This window comes from Vigna angularis, chromosome 1, assembly GCF_016808095.1.
Source record: "Vigna angularis cultivar LongXiaoDou No.4 chromosome 1, ASM1680809v1, whole genome shotgun sequence".
In the NCBI taxonomy this organism is placed as follows: domain Eukaryota; kingdom Viridiplantae; phylum Streptophyta; class Magnoliopsida; order Fabales; family Fabaceae; genus Vigna; species Vigna angularis.
The window spans coordinates 50,327,953-50,349,700 of NC_068970.1; the positions used below are offsets into that span (position 1 = coordinate 50,327,953).

The 21,748-nt window shown below is 37.0% G+C and overlaps 2 protein-coding genes across 6 annotated transcripts; both read left to right on the top strand.

Annotated features, from left to right (window-relative positions):
• Nucleotides 1-1,760: 1,760 nt before the first annotated feature.
• LOC108326608 (dynamin-related protein 3A) lies at nt 1,761-17,036 on the top strand. Of its 5 annotated transcripts, XM_052874764.1 has the most exons (20): nt 1,763-2,230; nt 2,339-2,621; nt 2,725-2,753; nt 2,845-2,946; nt 3,064-3,132; nt 3,208-3,267; nt 3,452-3,565; nt 3,689-3,737; nt 3,886-3,995; nt 4,431-4,523; nt 4,657-4,749; nt 4,831-4,968; nt 6,947-7,060; nt 7,167-7,262; nt 7,388-7,430; nt 7,539-7,684; nt 7,826-7,972; nt 15,501-15,553; nt 15,635-15,734; nt 16,415-17,036. In XM_052874764.1, the coding sequence occupies exons 1-20, from the start codon at nt 1,901-1,903 to the stop codon at nt 16,721-16,723; spliced, it is 2,478 nt and encodes an 825-aa protein (XP_052730724.1). In that variant the 5' UTR covers nt 1,763-1,900; the 3' UTR covers nt 16,724-17,036. The 5 variants fall into 5 exon arrangements, 4 of the variants coding, with proteins under 4 accessions (XP_052730730.1, XP_052730726.1, XP_052730737.1 ...); XR_008247767.1 differs by lacking the exon at nt 15,501-15,553 and having other exon boundaries at nt 1,761-2,230; nt 16,415-16,463; XM_052874770.1 differs by lacking the exon at nt 16,415-17,036 and having other exon boundaries at nt 1,761-2,230; nt 15,487-15,553; nt 15,635-15,730.
• A 982-nt stretch (nt 17,037-18,018) lies between these two features.
• LOC108320283 (uncharacterized) lies at nt 18,019-21,492 on the top strand. Its single transcript, XM_017551666.2, has 5 exons — nt 18,019-18,174; nt 20,086-20,139; nt 20,247-20,324; nt 20,422-20,597; nt 21,227-21,492. The coding sequence occupies exons 1-5, from the start codon at nt 18,153-18,155 to the stop codon at nt 21,323-21,325; spliced, it is 429 nt and encodes a 142-aa protein (XP_017407155.1). The 5' UTR covers nt 18,019-18,152; the 3' UTR covers nt 21,326-21,492.
• Nucleotides 21,493-21,748: the final 256 nt, after the last annotated feature.

Here is a 21,748-nt window from a genome sequence, read left to right on the forward strand (position 1 = left end):
ATATGTAGTCACTTCTCATTATTCTTGCATTGTCCATTTAGCTCTCGATTTCATTATTTACAATGTGTTTTATGTCCCAGATTTTAATTTTAATATTTTTTTCCATTTCAAAATTCCTTTCAATTCACAATCATAAATTATCATTTTCATGCTTTCTATGCCAAATACAGGAAGTGAGCACAATGAAGATGGTTGGTTTGGCTAAGTTACAACAAGGTTTTTATCACCTAGTCACCTAAGCCAATTTTAGTGTCACTCCTCGTTTGTCAACTACCTTTCCCTTTCTACCATCATCAACAACAACCTTTGGCATTTTCGCTTGGGACACTTATTAGACAAAAGACTCAAAGTTTTACACGACCAATTTCCTTTTATTTAAAAATATACTAATGAATCATGTGATGTTTGTCACTTAGCTAAAAATAGAATTTGTCTTATTTTATTAGTGATAGTAGAGCTTCAAAAATATTCAATCTCATTCACATGGATATTTGGGTCTATTCTCTAAAATTTCCATTCATGATCATAAGTATTTTCTTACCATTGTTGACAATTTTAGTAGATTTACCTGGGTTGTTTTGTTAAAAATAAAAGTGGAAGTTCAAATTAATGTTCAAAATTTCATTGCCTTAGTTGAAAAACAATTTGACTCAAAAGTAAAAATTCTTCATTCTAGCATTGATGCCAAATTTTCTTTGAAATTTTTTTACGCCTTTAAAGGTATGATTCACCAAACAAGTTGTCCTTACACACCTCAACAAAATGGTAAAGTTGAATGTAAATACCAAAATATTCTTAATGTTGTTTGTGCCCTTGTGTTCCAATATGAGATTCCAAATAACTTTTGGTCCTATGCCATTAAACATGATGTCTTTCTCATAAACTGGTGGTATCTTCACTTGTTATAAAAAATAAAAACCAACAATGGACCCAACTTCTTAAATGTCTTACAATATAAGATGTCAACTGAACTTTCTTGGTTAACCAATGTTTTCTTGACTATGAAGTTCTCGATTTCAACCGTTATAACCATGAGGCCATCTTGCTTCAAATATATGGCCTTGAAGTCTACATTGGTGAAGGAAATAGGAGACAACCTTTGTGGATGACCCGTTGACGATGTTAACCAATTGTATTGCCCTTATGTGCCTTTTCCAAGTTGAAGCCAAAGATCTTCCTCTCATGAATCATCTAAAGAATGTATTGATTTCCCCTCTCAGCGATAGTCTTGGTTTTACGTCTTTCCTCTTATATTATCGGCGTTTGCCTGGTCCTATCATCTTAGTGGTGGTCCCAATGACCATCTCTTCTGTATCGAATCATCTTGGTTCATTTTGAGAACTTCTACCCTTATTTCTCCAAACAACGTTTAAAATGTTCTGCTTAGATAAACTCTTCAATTTTATCCTTCATTTTAGCATACAAAAACTTTCCTTATGCTTAACTTGGAAGCTTGTTCTAATATACTCAATAGTCTTACATCACTTAAAAGTTGAAACTAAAGAAAATTTAAATACTTTCTTCTTTTTTTACTAATATTTTTTAAGAATAAAATCGTGATGAAATGTTAGACTTCAAAAGGACAATGTATCAAATAAAGTAACCTAATAGTTAAATAAAAACACTTAAATTTAATTTAACAATTAAATAAAAAATGGTTAAATTAAATAAATGGTTAGTTAAAGTGTACAATTTGAAGAAATTGTGGATACCAAATCCACATAATATTATTATATTATGAATTGGGAATTATAAACTTATGATTTCCCAGGCGCCACCTTGATTCGCAAGAAAATCCCCTCTCATATTCAAACACCGTTCACAACTCATTGCTTCCCTCTCACGAATACGGTTAGTTTGTTCATTGATCAGTATTCCAATATCGGAAACCTATCTGGCGATGGCGGTAGGCGCTGCCGCCGCTCCTCTGGGTTCGTCGGTGATCTCGCTGGTGAACCGGCTCCAGGACATCTTCAGCCGCGTAGGGAGCCACTCCTCCATCGACCTCCCTCAGGTGGCCGTTGTCGGCAGCCAAAGCAGCGGCAAGTCCAGTGTCCTCGAAGCCCTCGTCGGCCGCGACTTCCTCCCACGCGGCAATGACATCTGCACGCGCCGCCCCCTCGTTCTCCAACTCGTCCAAATCAAACCCTCTCAGGATGAGTTTGGCGAGTTCCTCCACTTGCCTGGCCGCAAGTTCCACAATTTCTCCCAAATTCGCTCCGAAATTCAGGTTCACTTCGAATTCCAATTGTATTCGAATTTGATTTTTCTGGAATGTATCACTCAAGTATCATTGTTTTATTTGTGTGTGTACTTTTTTTTTCCCTTTCTTGAGTAGGTTGAAACTGATAGGGAAGCTGGAGGGAACAAAGGTGTCTCTGATAAACAAATTCGTTTGAAGATTTTTTCGCCGAATGTTCTAGACATCACGCTCGTGGATCTCCCTGGCCTCACTAAGGTTCCCGTCGGTGACCAGCCTTCGGATATTGAGGCTCGAATTAGAACCATGATCATGTCTTATATAAAAACTCCAACCTGTCTTATTCTCGCGGTTACGCCGGCGAATTCCGATTTGGCTAATTCAGATGCTCTTCAGATGGCGGCGATTGCCGATCCTGATGGTGGCCTTTTTGTTCCTTGAGCCTAAAGTGATGATCATTTTTGTGTCCCTTTGGTTGTTGGTGGTGATTGGAAATTTTTTCGTTTGCCTTTCTTTTATTGCAGGGAACAGGACAATTGGTGTCATCACGAAGGTATGTATCACGTATGAATGAGGTTGTGAATTTTGTTGTGGTGTTTCTGAGTACTGACGACTTTGGGTGTGTTTTGTTGGTTGGATTCTAGTTGGATATCATGGACAGAGGTACTGATGCGCGAAATCTGTTGCTAGGAAAAGTTATTCCCCTCCGACTTGGTTATGTAGGTGTTGTGAATCGATGTCAAGAGGTAATGATGTTGTGCTCCCAAGACATTGCTGATGAATATGCGCTTGTGAATTTGTTGACTGGCCAGTTGTTTGACATGCAAGGCTGAAATTTAGTTCTTTGTTTTCGTCTCTAAAAGGACATTTTAATGAACCGAAGTATAAAGGATGCTCTTGTTGCTGAAGAAAAGTTTTTCCGCAGTCGTCCTGTAAGGAATTACCTTTGATTTATAGTATTCAACATGTCACGTCTATATATACTGATTTAACTTATGCTATTCAAGATATACAGTGGATTGACAGATAGTTGTGGTGTCCCTCAATTGGCAAAGAAATTGAACAAGGTAAAGAATTTGCAATGTTGAAAACAAAAATTAGCTTTTAATATTACTTTTACTTGAATCAAATGCTGGCTTATTTAAAAGTTCTAATTCCTCGCTGGAAGTTTTAATTATTGTGAATTCTTATAGGGTTCCAGTTCTTGAACTTAAGCATGTCTTATGCTATTTGCTTATCATTCTCCTGCAGATTCTTGCGCAACATATCAAGGCATTATTACCAGGGCTGAGAGCACGTATGAGCGCTTCCCTAGTCACTCTTGTGAAGGAACATGCAAGCTATGGAGAAATCACAGAGTCGAAGGCATGTGTCCCTATGACTTACCAAATTAAAATATAGTGTATAACTTTTTGTAATAAAAAGTGATTGGCTTCTACTCATCCTGGCCATTTACCTAATTTTTTATCCATGAATGATCTCCTATAGGCTGGACAGGGTGCTCTTCTCCTTAATATTCTTGCAAAATACTGTGATGGTACTTAACTATCCCTTGCATCTGGTTTCTTATTTTGTCAACTTTTACATCTGTTAATTAGTTCCATTTCTTATGCTCATTGGTTTCCACTTATAACTACCTTCCAAATTTGATCATGCCATCTTGTATTTTTTCTTATTGAAAATAGCATTCTCCTCCATGGTAGAGGGAAAGAACGAGAAGATGTCTACATCTGAGCTCTTTGGTGGTGCACGAATTCATTACATTTTTCAATCTATCTTTGTGAGAAGCTTAGAGGTATACATATATAATAGCCTTTCTTTTCTATATACCCCGTTTTATTTAAAGTTTCTTAAAATTATAATTATAAATAATATTGATAAATAGCAAATCTCATTTGATTGAAGGAATAGTTTTTAAAAGCAAAATGTTTTGTTTGGCTCCACATGATCACTGCATAATGTTGAACGAAATCTTCATTTTTATATTATTTTAATGATCTAATTCCATCTAAGCAAACTATAAATTATATAAATTGAAATCTAATTAATTATTTCAAGTAAGTGAAAAAATATAATTAATTTTACATGAGAACATTTATATATGTAAATTTTTTAGGCACAGGCAAAGTATATGTTTTACTCTTTGAATCCATGGAACCACCTATGTGGCTCCAGCCATTTCTTCAGAGCTAGCTCCTGTCTTATAATGCAATTAAATGATACCTTACAGGAGGTGGATCCATGTGAAGGTTTGACTGATGAAGATATTCGCACAGCCATACAGAATGCAACTGGACCTAAATCTGCATTGTTTGTTCCAGAGGTAGGTCTTGTCACCCTCTTACGGAAACACAATTCTGATATTTTCTTAGTTGAACCCACATTCTTATCCTATCAAATGTGTAATTTTTTTGGCCAACTGAAAAAAACTTCATCTATTATTTCCATGTAATTAGGTCCCATTTGAAGTCCTTGTGAGAAGGCAGATATCTCGTCTATTGGATCCAAGTCTTCAGTGTGCTAGGTTCATATATGACGAGTTAGTGAAGGTAAGGTTTTATCTCTTGCTATTCTGCTTCGTTGTTTCAATATGGTTCAGACATATCTAAATTAAAATCTCTTCTCTTCAGATCAGCCATCGCTGCTTGGCAACTGAATTACAGCGGTTCCCTTTCTTGAGAAAGGGCATGGATGAAGTTATTGGGAGCTTTTTACGAGAAGGCCTAGAACCTTCTGAGACTATGATAACACACGTCATAGAAATGGAGGTACACGTAAATCTGATTTATTTGATAATTTTTTATGTATTAATGTGTACTTGGTCTATTGCAATTATTTTAAGATGCTGAAAAATGTAGTTGGCTGCTAAGATTATGGAGTCTAAACTTGCTTGCACAATAGAAATCCTACAAAAATAATTATATAGGCCATAGTTATCTACCTGGCCACTGTGGAGTGGCTGTCTCCCAAAATGCTTTAGTTGGATAGCAAGAAGGATGACCACTATAGTAAATATTACAGATACGTGACCAATACTTTTAAGAGAAATAAGAACATGAGAATGACCCAAAAATAATGAAGGAATTAATAGATAAAACCAAACACATCAATTATGTGAAAAGAGACCAAGGTAAGGGAGTTGGATAAAAGAATAAAGACATACGAATTAGGGAATTTTGAAAAGAACACCACTCAAAACACATAAAAAAGAACAGACCCGTGTGAGCTATGAATCTTATGATGCCTAATGTAAAGAGACTGAAGGATGAAAGGCAGAACATGGAACAAAGATGCCTGAACACTTAGAAGTAGTGAGATTGTAAAAGTATATTGAGTTGACCATATTTTGGGTCTGTAGTTGCAAATGAAATAGAGGTTATACTTACTATTTTTAATCCAAACAGAGGTCATCAAACTTTAAGTTGTTTTAAGACAAACTTTATGTATTTTTTTGGTGTAAAAAGAGGTCAAATCACAAAACATCCAAAATATTATTAGGCTAGATAGCTCAGTTTTTTTTTTTTTGGATGAGGGGGAATGTTAAAGATCTAACATCAATTAGATATATGATCAAATTATAATATTATAATATATATGCATGCAAACCTTACATTAAAAAATGATTTTATGAGATTGAATTAAACTTAATAGCTACTTTCTAAGATGGTATCAAAAATTATCCTAATGAGATTTGTTGAGTTTATTGTGCCACTTGCTATTGGGTAATTGTTGGACCACTAAAAATTATATAGTTCCACGCTTCAGATGCCTAGGCCTTGGTGTGAGGGGTGTGGTGAAGATCCTAAATCTCACTTTATAAATTGGTTGAGCTTGTGTCAGACTTAAAGTCCATTTTTCTAAGAGGGGAGCATAAAAATGGGGCTTTTACTTCTGAAAGATAGTGACACATTATGGTTGCAACTACCATGACAAAATATTCTCCACATTTCAAGCCTTGTGGCAGCACTGTGCCACGCTGCTGTTATATTATGTTATTTGCTAACTTGTTGATACTAAATTACATTGAATCTAATATTGGAACTCTTCCTTAAATTTATGGGAAAATTTTGCTTCTCTTGTGAACTTACTAAATTATATTATCTCTCAAGTTTTTAAATTCATCTTCCTTGTTCTTTGAATAAAGTGACATTTAATTTCTTATTTTATTTAATTGCTAGCATGTTAAACAAAAATAAAATTCTGAAGATTAAAGGTTAAATTTTTAAAATATAAAATTAAAGAAAATTTTGAAAGCAAAGGACTGCAGGATTTAATTATCTTTAAAATATACAAATACAAAAGAAATATACTTTTCACCCAGTAATATTAAATTTAAGAGATTTATACTTTTATTCTATGAGACATTGTTTAGTTGTATAAAATACATAAATTGTTTTAAAATATATGGATTAATTTATTAACTTATGTACACACACACACACACACACACACATATATATATATATATATATATATATATATATATATATATATATATATATATATATATATATATATATATATATATATATATATATATATTTGCTGTGGCAATGCATCACTCACTATGCTAATTGTCATCCCAACTATGCTTATACTATATATTTTTTGAACATTATTATATTTATATAATATATTTTATGATCATACCAAGACTTTGTTCATTAATGTCAAGGGTGACGTCAATCGATCTGATGAAACTTCAATTCCATGTTCATGACTTCTCATTCAAGCTACAATTTACAGATGGACTACATAAATACTTCCCACCCAAGTTTTATTGGTGGAAGCAAGGCTATCGAAGCTGCAGTGCAACAGACCAGGTCTTCTAGAGTTGCTTTACCAGTTTCTAGCGCGAAGGTGTACATATTATGTCCTCTCATCCAATTATATGCTCCATTTTTCATGCTAGATGTGAATGCTTTTCTATCTTTTGTTTTAATATTCTCTTCTTAATTTCAAGTAGGATGGGCTGGAATCCGAGAAGGGACCAGCCTCTGATAAAAGTGGGAAGACTCTATCTATTTTTGCAAGACATGCAAATGGAGTAGCGGCTGATAAGGTATTTATGTAATTTTATCCTTTTTAGTTGACTAGACTTTTCCGAATACATGTATATTAGATTATTATCGTATTCTGTTCTTTTCAATCATTATAAGGAGTTCTTTTTTTTTTTGAAAAAACCAGGGTGTTCGTGTTGCATCGGATGTTGAGAAAGTTGTGACATCTGGTAAATTGTTTGAGATTGTTGAGGCTTGTATTTTATTATGTGCATTATCAACCCTCGTCATCTGTATTATACAATATAAATTATATAATGCATGATATTGTATCCCAGGAAGTATTAGTGGATCTAGCTGGGGGATTTCATCCATTTTTAGTGGAGGTGATAATCGTGTGTCCATGAAGGAAAATACTGCTAGTAAACCACACACTGAACCAGTCCATAATGAACAGTCATTTTCTATGATTCATTTGAGAGAGGTATGGTTGACACCTTTGTTAGCTGCTTCAATATGTACTGTTTGTGTGTGTGTATATGCATATATATATATATATATATATATATATATATATATATATATATATATATATATATATATTGATGTATTTTGGTTTTTGTAGCCCCCTCACGTCTTAAGGCCATTGGAGAGCAATTCAGATACAGAAACCGTTGAAATCACAGTAACAAAGTTGCTATTGAAATCATACTATGAGATTGTCAGAAAGAATGTTGAAGATCTTGTCCCCAAAGCAATTATGCACTTCCTGGTACGTTATATTCTTTTTCTAGGCTTTGGAAATTTGTTTTTTAATTAGATGTTGCACATGATGAATGCAAGAGAAGTAATCTGCTTTCAATTTTCGTATTGAATGGCATTTGTGTGGTTGCAAAAATATTTATTTCCATTTCCTGATCTGCTCTGTAATCTGACCAAATGAAATTATACATAGATCTGATGTCTTCTCTATTATTGGAAATAGAGTGAGTATGACAAATAGTTTTAGAACCCGCTAGTTATTTTGTCTAATGCTCACAGGTCACAGGTTTTTCTTTTGCATGTTTAGAAGTGATATCAAAATGAATGGAAATTGAAGTGATTGATGAAGTTTCAGATTAGTTAGGACCACATAAGCAGAAAATGTCATGTTGTCTCCGCTACTTCAAGTTTTTGGGTATAGATGAGTGTCAAGCCTCCATCGTGGTTTGTTTCACAAAAGCTCCTTGTTTTTGGATGTTCTCTCACTACCTAATGATAATGATATTACGAGATATTTTCTAGATTTTTTGTAATCCCCCTCAATTTAGAGCTTACTAAGCCTCTAAGCTCACTACAATTAATCACACCAAAAAGATAGCGAACTAAAAATGTAACACATGACAATGTCTGAGAGTTTAGATGGTTCTATATGATAATTGTTATAAACAATTTTAATTAAGTTTGAGATCTAACTTGATAATTAATGGAAATCATTACGAAAAAGGTTTTTTATTATTAAGTCCGAAACTATGATAACTAGTATAAATTATTACTATATTTTTTTATTATCAAACAAGTATGAAACTCAACATAATAATAAAATGAAAATATGAAGAAAGACAGATAATAAATGAATGATTACTATAAAAAGTCCATCAATTGATCACACATTCTAGAACCTGAGTAGTGCCTATTACTCTCCATGCTTAAGGAGATAAGAAGAAAGGGAATAGAACCCCGCCAATGGCCATTGCGTGCACCCTTGCAAGCTAAACGAAAAGCGTGAGGCCGCTGTCAATGGGAATGAGACCCAAAATTTGATTGAAACGAAAGATTTGGCCATGGTACCGGAGCTTCCTGCATCGAATAGCGAGGTATTTTTCTGATCTGGGGTGCTTTGTGATGCATGGGGCGTGAGCTTGACGATGAGGAACGAAATCCCGCAGCCCTTGTGGAACGCTCCTCGGCAGTGGTAATTTGTCTACGAAAGACTGTGGCGGCTGCCGCCCGGAGCCCTTGGTCGCTTCGAGATCCATTGCAGTAGTGTTTGCGGATTGAGAATGCGCATGGGTGTGTTTAGATTATTTTACGTTAAAACAGAACAACAATAAATGTATATTATTGCAGGGTGAAGATGAACGCGTTTAATTTGAACCCATGCATAAGTACGGAAGCCATTGAATTCATATATGAAACCATATCTTTTCATACAAAAACTAGATAGAACCGGAATAAGGAAGACATACCTTCAAGCACCTCTTTTACCGGCAAATCAGTTCCTACTCACGTTCTCTCCTTCTCTTCTCTTCTTTTTTAGTCTTCTTGTTGCTCCTCTTTTATGTTTGTTTCTGGTTACCGCATGGAAAAAAAAATCTCCTTTTTTTAGAACTATCTTTTTGATAACTTTTGCTCTCCAAAAAGCGTTTTCCAGGTGCCTTTGTTTTGTGTTTGGTACAGTAGTGCGTGATTGTTCTCTTTTTCTTCAGCCCCCCCTTTGGGCATGTCTCCCTCTTTTAATAAGTTCACGAGATAGAAAACAGAAAGATTAAGTGGCTGCATGATGTTTAGAGAAATGTGGAGAGAGTGTCGATTGTGGGAGTGAGGGTAGGGTGTAGTTGGGTAACGGTAACATATAATAAATTATTTTTATTGTTAAAACAAAAAAGGAAAATCAAATACAGATTTATTTTATAAAAATTATTTTCCATAGTTTTTCTGTTTTCAATTTATTTCTTTCCTTATAAAAACTATTTTAATTATTATTTTTTTGTTAGTTTATATAGTTTTATATACTTTTTAGCCTAATATATTTTTAAAAAAATATTTTTATATTTTTTAGTATCTTTAAATTTGTTATTTTATGCCCATTTTTTTTTGCATAAATTCATTTTATTTTATTTAGTTATTTACACGAAGTTGAGTGTTGACACTCATCAAATAAAGAAACGAAGAAGGAAATATGTGAAATATGAAAACTGCTTCTAAGTTATTATTTAAGATATGCTCTACAAATATTTTACACAAAAATGATATTAGTTAGACTGAAACTTTTCTTATATTCTAACTGGTAACATTCATTATGATAGGTTCTTGGGATCAAGAACCTATGGAAAAACACTCGAATACACACAAAGGCAATTTATCTGAATTATACAGCCTCCTTTTATTGAAAAGAATGAAACGAATCAACAAGAATGGTGATACAACGTAACCCGAGAGCTTAACCTCCCTCCAAAGAACTACAAGAGTTCCCGCCAAACAATAACACTCCAAAAAGACCCCTTTAACCAACCACTAATCCCCCCTTTTATATCACTTACTAACAGTATTAACAGAAACTATTCCTAACTGCCTTGGCAGTTAGGCTCTGTGACTTTACCCCTCCTCCTATATACAATTAACTCCCTAACATTACTCCCCTCTCCTCTAACAACCTTGTCCCCAAGGTTGAACTCCGGGTATTGCTCTTGTATAGTCACCTCATCTTCCCATGTGGCACTCTCTTGTCCCCCTTCTTGCCATTCTATCAAAACTTGTGGTATGTCCTCTGCTCCCAGTTGTCGAGTTCTCCTGTCCAGCACCTTGGCTGGTCTAAACATTGGTCCATCTGCTTGTAACTCAGCTGGAAGCTCTTTTTCCACTTTCTTCTCCCCCACAGCTTTCTTCAGTTGGGAAACGTGGAATATGGGATGGATTCTGGCTGCCTCTGGTAATTGCAACCTAAACGCAACTTTCCCTATCTGCTGTAATACCTCAAATGGTCCATAATACCTTGCCGATAGCTTCGGATGTAAGCGAGTTGGCATGGATGATTGTCTATGGGGTCTAATCTTTAAATAGACCCAATCGCCTATCTTAATGTCTGATTCTTTCCTTTTTTTATTTGCCTGATTACTCATCACCTCTTGTGCGTGCCGTAAATGCATTTTAAGCTGTTTCAAAGCTTCATCCCTTGTCATCAAATCTTGAACAACCGACTCCACCGCTGTCTCCCCAGGAATAAACCGACTCAAAGCCGGAGGTGCTCTGCCATAAACTATTTCAAAAGGGGAACACCTGGCTGCACTTTGATAACTGGTATTATACCAGTACTCAGCCCAAGGAAGCATCAACTTCCAACTCCTCGGCTGCTCTGAGGAAAAACACCTCAAATATCCCTCCAAAATTCTGTTCACCACTTCAGTCTGGCCATCCGACTCAGGATGATATGCGGTGCTCATACTGAGCTGAGTACCCTGCATCCTAAAGAGCTCTTTCCAAAATACACTTAAAAACAGGGGGTCCCGATCACTGACTACTGACATAGGGATCCCATGTAACCTTACTATTTCTTGAATGAACTTCTCTGCCACCGTGCGAGCCGAATAAGGATGTTTCAAAGCAATAAAGTGGCTATACTTACTCAGCCTGTCAACTACCACCAGTATTGCGTCAAACCCGTGTGACTTGGGTAGCTTAACAATGAAATCAAGGCTTATTTCTTCCCAAATAGCTTGTGGAATTGGTAATGGCTGCAAAAGACCCTGAGGAGAAGCAGCTAAGTACTTATGCTGCTGACAAATCACATAACCCGCGACGAACTCTGTCACTGTTTTCTTCATCCCTGGCCAATATAACGATTGTGCAATTTTTCGGTAGGTGCGAAACACTCCAGAATGGCCCCCGGTACTCGTCACATGAAACTCTGCTAGAAGCTTTGGAATCCAATTTGATTTAGCGGACAAAACCAACCTTCCTTTATAGTGAAGGCGGTCATTCTCCAACGTATATGCGTCGTGGCTAGTTGGATCCCCCTTAAGGTCCTCCATTATCTTCCGAAGCGCCACATCTTCTTCCACTTCTTTCAAAACCTCTTGGAAATCATGCCAATAAGGCCTGGAGATGGCTCGTAGTTCTCCCTCCTCCATACCACCTTCTTCTCGCCGGGATAAAGCATCTGCTACCTTGTTCGAGCTTCCCAACTTATAAACTATCTCAAAATCATACCCCATCAACTTGGCTATCCAATTTTGTTGACTGTGCGTTGTTATTCTCTGTTCCAGCAAATATTTGAGGCTGCGCTGATCAGTAAAAACCACAAACCTCCTCCCCAGAAGATAGGGTCTCCAATGTTGGATGGCCATGACCAACGCCATCAGCTCCTTCTCGTATATGGATTTAGTACGCGACCCCTCAGACAGCGCCCTGCTAAAGAAAGCAATGGGCTTCTTATTTTGCATTAACACAGCTCCCACACCACTCCCAGATGCATCACACTCCACGTGAAATTCTTGTGTAAAGTCGGGCAACGTCAGTACCGGTGCAGACGTCATTGCAGCCTTCAGAGTTTCCATGGCTGTCCTGGCTCTCTCCGACCACTCAAACTTCCCCTTTTTCAACAATTCCGTGAGGGGTCTCGCTAACTCCCCATATCCTTGCACAAACCTCCTATAATACCCCGTTAGGCCCAGAAATCCCCTCAATGCTTTCAGATTTCGGGGTTCTTCCCATTCCAGCACTGCCTTCACCTTATCTCGGTCCATCTCTACTCCTTGCTCCGAGATCTGATGTCCCAAGTATTGAATTCTCCGTTTCCCAAACTCACATTTTTTTGGATTGGCCACCCAAATATGCTGTTCCAGTAGCTGCAGCACCAAATTTAAATGGTGGAGATGTTCTTCCCACGAGGAGCTGTATATCAAGATGTCATCAAAAAAAACGAGCACCCATTTCCTCAAGTAGGGCGCCATTAATCTGTTCATGGCACTTTGGAATGTTGCTGGCGCATTCATTAACCCGAACGGCATCACCAAAAATTCAAACAAGCCCTGGTGAGTTCTGAAAGCCGTCTTGTGGATATCCTCTTCCCCCATCCGTATCTGATGATACCCCGCCTTTAGGTCCAACTTAGAGAAGAACCTGGCACCCTTAAGCTCATCCAATAGTTCTTCAATTACCGGAATAGGGAACTTATCCGGTACAGTGGCTTTGTTCAATGCCCGGTAGTCTACACAGAATCTCCAGCTTCCATCTTTTTTTTTCACCAAAATTACCGGGCTGGAAAACGGACTCTGACTCGGCCGAATGATGCCCGCTCGCAGCATATCCGCTACCTGTTTCTCCAGCTCTTCTTTCATGAAAAAAGGATACCTATAAGGTCTTACGTTTATAGGATTTGTGCCCTCCTTAAGCACTATTCGGTGCTGCGCATCACGTGAAGGCGGTAATCCACCTTCCTCCTGAAACACCTTGTAATGGGCATGCAGAACTGCTCTGATTTCTGCCTGCTGCTGCCCCGTCAAATCAGCCATCCCGTCACCGTCTACCCTGGGTTCCACTATGCACATTTCCCAAACCAAAAACCATGACTCAGCATCCGTGATCTTTGCTAGTGCGCCTGGCTCTACCAGCTGTCGAGCCAGGGCTGGATCGCCGATAATCGTCATCTTCTCGCCATCCACTACATATTGCATGGACATCTCCCTCCAGTTAACAACCACTTCCCCCAATTTTGCCAACCACGCAATACCCAATATCAAATCGACTCCTCCTAGTTCAAACACATGCATGGCTTCCTCCACCGTCACCTCTCCCAGCTTCAATTCCACCTTCTCACACCTTCCGCTCGTCCATCTCTTACACCCGTCACCCAGACTCACGGCGTAGGAGGGTGTTTCTACCATCGGAAGTCCCAGTTCCTCCACCAGTTTTCTGCTAATGAAGTTATGGCTGGCTCCGCTATCAATCAAGACTACCACGCGTCTTCCTCCTATCAGCCCGGTCAACTTCATGGTCTTGGGAGGTGTGAGACCCTCCGCCGAACATGCTGAGAGCTCCATGGGTTTCACCTCCAGGTTAGCGCTTTCCTCCAACTCCCCTTCCTCATCTTCCGCGAGTAACAGTACTCGTAACCCCCTTTCCGCACATCGGTGACCCGGTGCAAACGGACCTCCGCATCGGAAACATCTCCCTTCTTCCCGCCTCTTTAGAAACTCTGGGTAGGGCAAGTTTCTAACCATCCGATTCTTGTTTTCTCCTCCGGTCGTGTTATTACCCTTCGCGTTGGTGCTATTCGCCACTGCCGAACCGTCTCTTCTGGCCGGGCCCACTCCGTCTGTCCCGCCGATCCTTGTCGCAAAACTGCGATCTCCCTCAGCCCTTACGATTGACGCCGAGGTTCGAGTACCCGCTTGAGTCACCTTGATCCCATTCCACGCTCCTCCGCCTCCACGGTTTATGGCGCTCTCCACGTCTCTCGCCACCCTAATCGCAACCATCAAATCTGGGGGACCCTGGATTCTGACTTGGCCCTTAATGTCTTCCCGCAACCCCGCCAAGAAGAAACCCAGAATCAACTCCTCTGACAGGCCCTGGGTCTGACCCAGTAACATCTCGAAACTCCTAACAAACTCTTCAAGCGTTCCCTCCTGTCTCATAGTGGCCATTTGTTCGTAGACCGTCCCCCTGGACCCACCCCCGAAGCGATTAATCAACCCCGTCTTCAAACCCATCCATGTCCGGTTCTTGGCTTTCTCCCGCCAATACTTGAACCAATAACTCGCGCTCCCCTCCATGCTAATGTAAGCGAGTTCCACTTTGTCCTCCTCAGCCACTTTCTGGATTTCGAAAAACCTTTCGGCTCGATTAATCCAGATGTATGGGTCTCCGCCTTCAAAGGATGGCAATTCCACTTTCTTCCTCCAGTTGTGCGATATTCCCCCAGTATCGCCTCTCCCCTGATTATCATTCACTGAACTGCTGCTTCCCTCAGAACCACCCCCTTGATGGTTTGCACCCCCACTCATCAACCTCATCATTTGTTGCAAATCGCGTCTGATTGCCGCGGTCTCCTCTTTAATTCCCTCCATTGTGATCTCCAAGTTATCCAGTCTTCCCTCCGTCTCGCTACCCATCACTGGTTCTCCTCCTATCGGATCCGGCAGGTCGGACCAAATGATAGGTTCTTGGGATCAAGAACCTATGGAAAAACACTCGAATACACACAAAGGCAATTTATCTGAATTATACAGCCTCCTTTTATTGAAAAGAATGAAACGAATCAACAAGAATGGTGATACAACGTAACCCGAGAGCTTAACCTCCCTCCAAAGAACTACAAGAGTTCCCGCCAAACAATAACACTCCAAAAAGACCCCCTTAACCAACCACTAATCCCCCCTTTTATATCACTTACTAACAGTATTAACAGAAACTATTCCTAACTGCCTTGGCAGTTAGGCTCTGTGACTTTACCCCTCCTCCTATATACAATTAACTCCCTAACACATTATCTTACTGTATTCTGTATAATTTGAATATTTCAAGCTTTTCTTACCTAGGTAAACAACACAAAGAGAGAACTGCACAATGTCTTTATTCAAAAACTATACAGGTATTGTATAGTGGTTATAGCCTACTAATTCATATTTATTCTGGAATTTATATATATTGTCTGATGTTACATTTAAACCAGGGAGGATATGTTTGAAGAGATGTTGCAGGAACCTGATGAGTTAGCCAAGAAAAGAAAACACTGTCGAGAACTTCTCCGAGCTTATCAACAGGCTTTTAAAGTGAGTGCCTATAATGCTTTAATCAGGATTATCTAATTGAAGTTCTGTATTAATTTATATGACAAAGCTTGGTTCTCTTTTAAAGACTTTTCTGCGTGATTTCCTGTGGAAATGTTTGAGGGTGCTCACATTATTGGTGTAATAAAAATAAAATGGCAGCCTTGGGTTATGAAAACTCACTTTATGTGTGGGGTCCAGGGAGGGGTCAGATCCATTGTGTGTCGTTCTGTACTCTAGTAGGAAGTCTTGACATTTATTTATTTGCAATGGGAAATAATTGGTTCTCTTTGATCCTAGTAACTGGCTATTAATATTTGTTTTTAACCTGGAAAAACGTGTTTGGCTTTTTGTTAGAGTTTCTCTTTGAAACCTTGATTTTCTGTGAATAATTAAGCTTGACATTCGCTAGGGTTGTAACACGATGCTGGCTCCATGCATGCATTTGATCTATCATTGCAGCAGAATCAGTTTCGTCTCATGACATTCAGATGTGTGTGTGTGTGTGTATATATATATATATATATATATATATATATATATATATATATATATATATATATATATATATATATATATATATATTATTGATAATTTGTTTATTTTATCTTGAAATCCTTGAGCTTATCTCATTGGTTACAAATATGGTTTTGGTCTCTGATTATACTGTTCCTTTTCAACAGGACTTAGACGAACTTCCTCTTGAAGCTGAAACAGTTGAAAGGGGATACAGTTTGCCTGAAACTGCTACTAGCTTACCTAAAACTCGTGGATTGCCAACATCATCTCTTTATTCTACTGGCAGTTCGGGAGACTATTACGAAGCTTCTCCCAACAACAATAAGTCTGAAAGGTCTTCACATTCTGGGGAACTCCAATCACCATTGCATGCTAATATGGAAACTAATGGAAATGGAGGGCCATACACATCAGGTTTTGATCCCATGGCTGATTCTTTTGAGGTTTGGAACTTTCCTGCTGGAGCTGTGTAAGAAAAAGTTCCTGCTGGAGCCATGCAAAAAGAAGGTTCTGCTGGAGTAGATTAGTTTTCTACGTAGCAATTTTCTAGGATGATGCAATTTTTTTATTTTTGTTCACTAGCAGATTGACCATATAACAAGCTAGAAATAGATGGCAATGGTGATTTTCTTAACTCCTGTTTTTATAGTTGTTTTTGCAATGGCTTTAGACAAGTTATTCTTTTTACTGTGGACATGTGCTATATTTCTTAATAATAGTTTTTTAGAAAGTTTCTCCTTGGTTAATGTTGCATCCCATCTTAAGGTAAAAGGAATGACCTGTGCATATTCCGTGGATTGCGTGTTTTTTTTTTCCATTACGTGTTATAAACATATGGCGGCGAAGGTATTGTTGTTGTGGGCGATGAAGATGAGGTTGCCCTCCCTATAATTTTTCCTATTATTTTCTTCAAAAAAGATATCATTTTTCGTATATTTAATTTTTTACTTTAAACCATAAAATGAAATTTATCTCGTTTTTTATTTCCCATCTATGGAAATATATAGATCCATGTCTTGTCTATTCTTAACTGAAATGAAAGTTAAATATAAAGATCACACTTTTCTGAATTATAAATTAAAAGTGGATTATTTTAGGACTATAAACTTGGGGTAAACACAAGCAAACTACAGTCCGATTTGAAGAAATATTAAAAATAAATTGACTGCAGCACTGCAAATATGGTATTTTCAATTTGACCTGAATTGACATTTGAATCTAGATCAAGTTCAACTAAATAAAATGGAAAAACAGTGAGAAATAAAAAAATAGAAAAAATATATAAAATGTGACAAATATTATATTTGATTATAGAATAAAAACATTTATGATAACGAAGCATAACTATATTTATATTAGTAATAACTATATTTATATTATTTTCTGTTTTATCTATCTACGCACGATGTCGATTCTCTATTATTTGATTGACATATTGAGATGAAATAAAACTTATTAAAACTTTTCAATCTAAAATTCATGTGGATGTGGCGAGAAAAGGAATAGAGTGTTTGATAAGATTATATATCGAGTAAAGGGTACATGTGATACGGTTTTTTTCTTGCGTTTCAGACAACGATGTTTTTTTTTAATGTATGTGTGTAGTGTAATGCAATAAAAAAATACATGTAAAAGTATATGTCATAATTTTAGTTATAAATACGGTAATTTTAATTTATTTACTCTGTCTTTCCATTCTGAACTGTTCAAACAATTCTAGATTGTTCCAACAGGGCAAGTTGACAGCCAATGTAAAGGCGACACGTTTCCACAGACTATTTCAAAGGATTTTAGGGTTTAAATAGGTCATTCACGCCTCAAACTGTATTTGGCTTGCAAACCTCTGTTTTTCGTTCCTTATTTTCCAATCTCTTTGAAACTTTCTTTGCCCTAATTTCAACCATGCCTCGCCGTAGCTCCGGTGGTAAGATCTTCTATTCCAATACTCTATTAAATTTTTTCAATTCTGTGACATGACATCTACCTGTTATCTTTATCGCCTTTTATGCTTTCTAGGGTTTATTTTCCTCCTGTTGGGATTGTCATAAATTTCTCACGGTTCCTGTTATTTTTTTTTCCTTTTTATCAACTTTTTTGTTTCCGAGTTAGTTGTGTTAATAGTTTGATTCACGAATCTTGTTTTCCCTATTATTTATGATTATTTTTGTAGTTGTTGGCTTTCCAACTTAGATAACAATAATAAGCATTGAGATCTTGGTAGAAGCCAGAAAAATTAAGTCTCCGAGGAGACCTGATTAGAAATCCTTCTGAAATTTGTTTATCTTTCTCGGCTTTAATCTTCTTCTCTCTGTAGCAATGATGAGAATTATTAGATGAAACCTCAATAGGCAGGAACAGGAACCGGCTTTGGTGAGATAATACCAACTTTTATATTATAACTCTTATTCGTTTATTAACTCACAAACTGCCTTATCAGTCATATTTTGGCCTTTAAATTTATTGGCTCAAGCAAGATTAAATCAATTGAGATGAATTTATTCATTAGCACCAGCTAGATGAAACCAAATTAGGTGAATTGATTTTATATTTCTTCTCTCCCAAATCTTGGGAAATTGTTGATGCTGTTTCTGGGATTTGTTTTTGCTTCTCAAATCTTTTTTATTCATAATTATATTTGTTTCTTTTAATTTCTGATGATGTTTGCTGTCAGTTTTGGTATGTGCTTATTGTTGCGCGAGGGTATGTGCTGTGTGTTAGTCTGGTACGTATTGTGGTCTAGGTCTATTTATGAGCCACAGAAGGCTATGGGTCGTGATGGGTCTCAAAATATTAGACTTGGAAAGCTTTAGTGACACGCTAACCTAACCCTATTCAACTATCCGTAAACTTAGATATTTGTTTATTTTTTATTTCTTTTATCAATCAAACGAATTCTATTACAATTCAATATCTGCATATCTTAAAAAGATCAACTATCTTGTATAAGGGGTGTTTGGTGAAAATAACGGTGAACCTCAATTTGAAAGTGTACGAATACTTACAGCCACTGTGTAACCAACTGGTTTTTAAATATCAAAGATCAACAACTATTTATGATGTATATCATTTTGTTGCTGTAGTTGCATGTTGGTTTGCCTGAAATGGCATGAGTTTAGACATAGTTATGATTCTGGCAATACATACTCGAGGGAAAGGCAGCCAAACAAAGATTGTGGTTGCTGAGTGTGGAAATCGCATCTGTTATAGATTTCGGCTGAGGTAGTAATTGCAAACGGACCTGGGCATAATATCTCTTGATAATGGATAGATGCATCAACCATATAGTGATGAGAGTTTTGTTTTAGAAGTTACAGTGGGTGAACCTTAGACCTTCACTGTTTTAACTATCTTTCTCTGCAATGGTTGAATTGGGACTTTTGTTTATTTAATATACTTTATATGGTTATTGGCTAATACATGTGTTTGGACTTAAACGGGTGATGCATTATAGCTTTTGAGATCTAATAGGATTAGCCTGAACTAACCTACACATTTGATTTTGGATTCTGTTTCAAAGGTTTCTTGATTGGATCAGTTTCTGCAAAATACTTGTCAAGTTGTCACCTATTCAAATTCATGAAAAATCGTGAGATATTGTGCGGTTTAGAAGGAAAGTAAAAATAGGAAATTAATAATGAGAGCCACTTGAGTTCATACTGAAATATTTTGATTCAAGATAGATATTTTATTTAGAGTTTTGTATGCTGAACTAGTTTTTTGTAACATGGATCATATGGTAATATGTTTATTTTTGGTGAACTAATGGTTGGGCCTTCTTTATTCTGCATGGTAATATTGAATTCTTATGACTTTATTTTTTCATTTCTTAATTTAGGAAGATCTGCCCGTCCTGCACCTCGTGCAGCACCAGCTCGCTCACCTCAGCCAGGTTTGTATGAATACTATGAATTGATGATTTATCAATTTTAGTCTTCCAACTAGAAATTGTACACACTTTTTTTCTCTAATATACAATGCAATGATGTCATGATTCAGTTCACAATGCTCCTCCTCCAGCCCCTGCTCAGAGTGGTGGTGGTATGCTTAGTGGCATTGGCTCAACCATTGCCCAAGGTATGTGAAGAAGCCGAAGGTTATTTACCTAGTAATCCTATCAAATATTAAATCCCACGTTATCTGGTTTTGATTCCTCTGTCTATTAATTTTTCAGGCATGGCCTTTGGCACTGGAAGTGCAGTAGCACACAGGGCTGTGGATGCAGTTATGGGTCCTCGTACCATTCAACATGAAACAGTTGTCAGTGAGGCTGCTGCTGCTGCACCCGCACCCACTGCAAATACGTTTGGAAGCGATTCATGCAATGTCCATACAAAGGCATTCCAAGATGTATGTTGTTTACCTCGCTTTTATTCCTAATTGTTGAATTATGTTTTGGTATATTAATATGCTAGTTAACACTTCATTAGTTGTACCAATATATAGTTTTGTACAATCACGTTTGCCATTTATGATAGATAGGCATACCAATATATATGTGCTTAGAAGGATGTGGAGGTTAACATTTATCTTCTACTGTTGGTAAAATAATCAAAGACTACCAGATATTTTTGAACAAGTTTGTTATAATCTATATTTCGAAAAGTTGCAAGTGATTTGAACTCATTTATGAATGGTATTAGGATGTTCAATATGAACATTAGAATTTCATTGTTACATTTTCTCTTTGCTTCTAGCCATAAATAGCTGATGATTTTCTACAAAAAATACTGTTGTTATTGGAATGATGCAATTGATAAAGTTTACTTAAATCCCATTCATTTTTGAACTCTTGTCCTTATTTTGGTGATTCCTTATGGTTGTCATCATGTTATTTTTCAGACCCTGGGCACTCAATTTGTGTATATGCTATTTCGAGTTCTGCTTTTAAGAACTAATTTTGATTCAGTGTGTACATGAATTTGGTAGTTGAGTTAACGTTACATTAGTTGATTTTGTTCGTGTACATTTGACTGCAGTGCCTAAACAGCTATGGAAACGACATTAGCAAGTGCCAGTTTTACATGGATATGCTAGCAGAATGCAGGAGGAACTCTGGAGCTTCATTGAGTGCGTAAATGTCATATTTGCCAGTTTATGTGTTTGATCAGTTCCCCGAGTCTCGTACGGTTTAAATATGCATTTTAATAAAGTTTCGTGTCCGAAGATGCATACAAACCCATCTAAACTCGGTTTCAATTGAGACCTTATTATTTGATACTTGTGATACTTACATTTTGCTTAATTTGTCTGAATCCTTTTATATCTGCTGTTTGGTTTTTGTTTTTAATTGAGTGGGAAAACAATCTCTCGCTTTCCCACTACTGATCATTGAAGCAAGTGATATCTAATTCAGAAGATGGTATAAATTTAACAAATAAAAAATTAAAGAAATTAATTATATACAATCTTTTTAATATTATGTCTTAGTAAAGGAGTTTTTTAGTTCCATGTTTTCTGAGTAATAATAGAAGTATTTTCTAAATGATATAATTTAATTC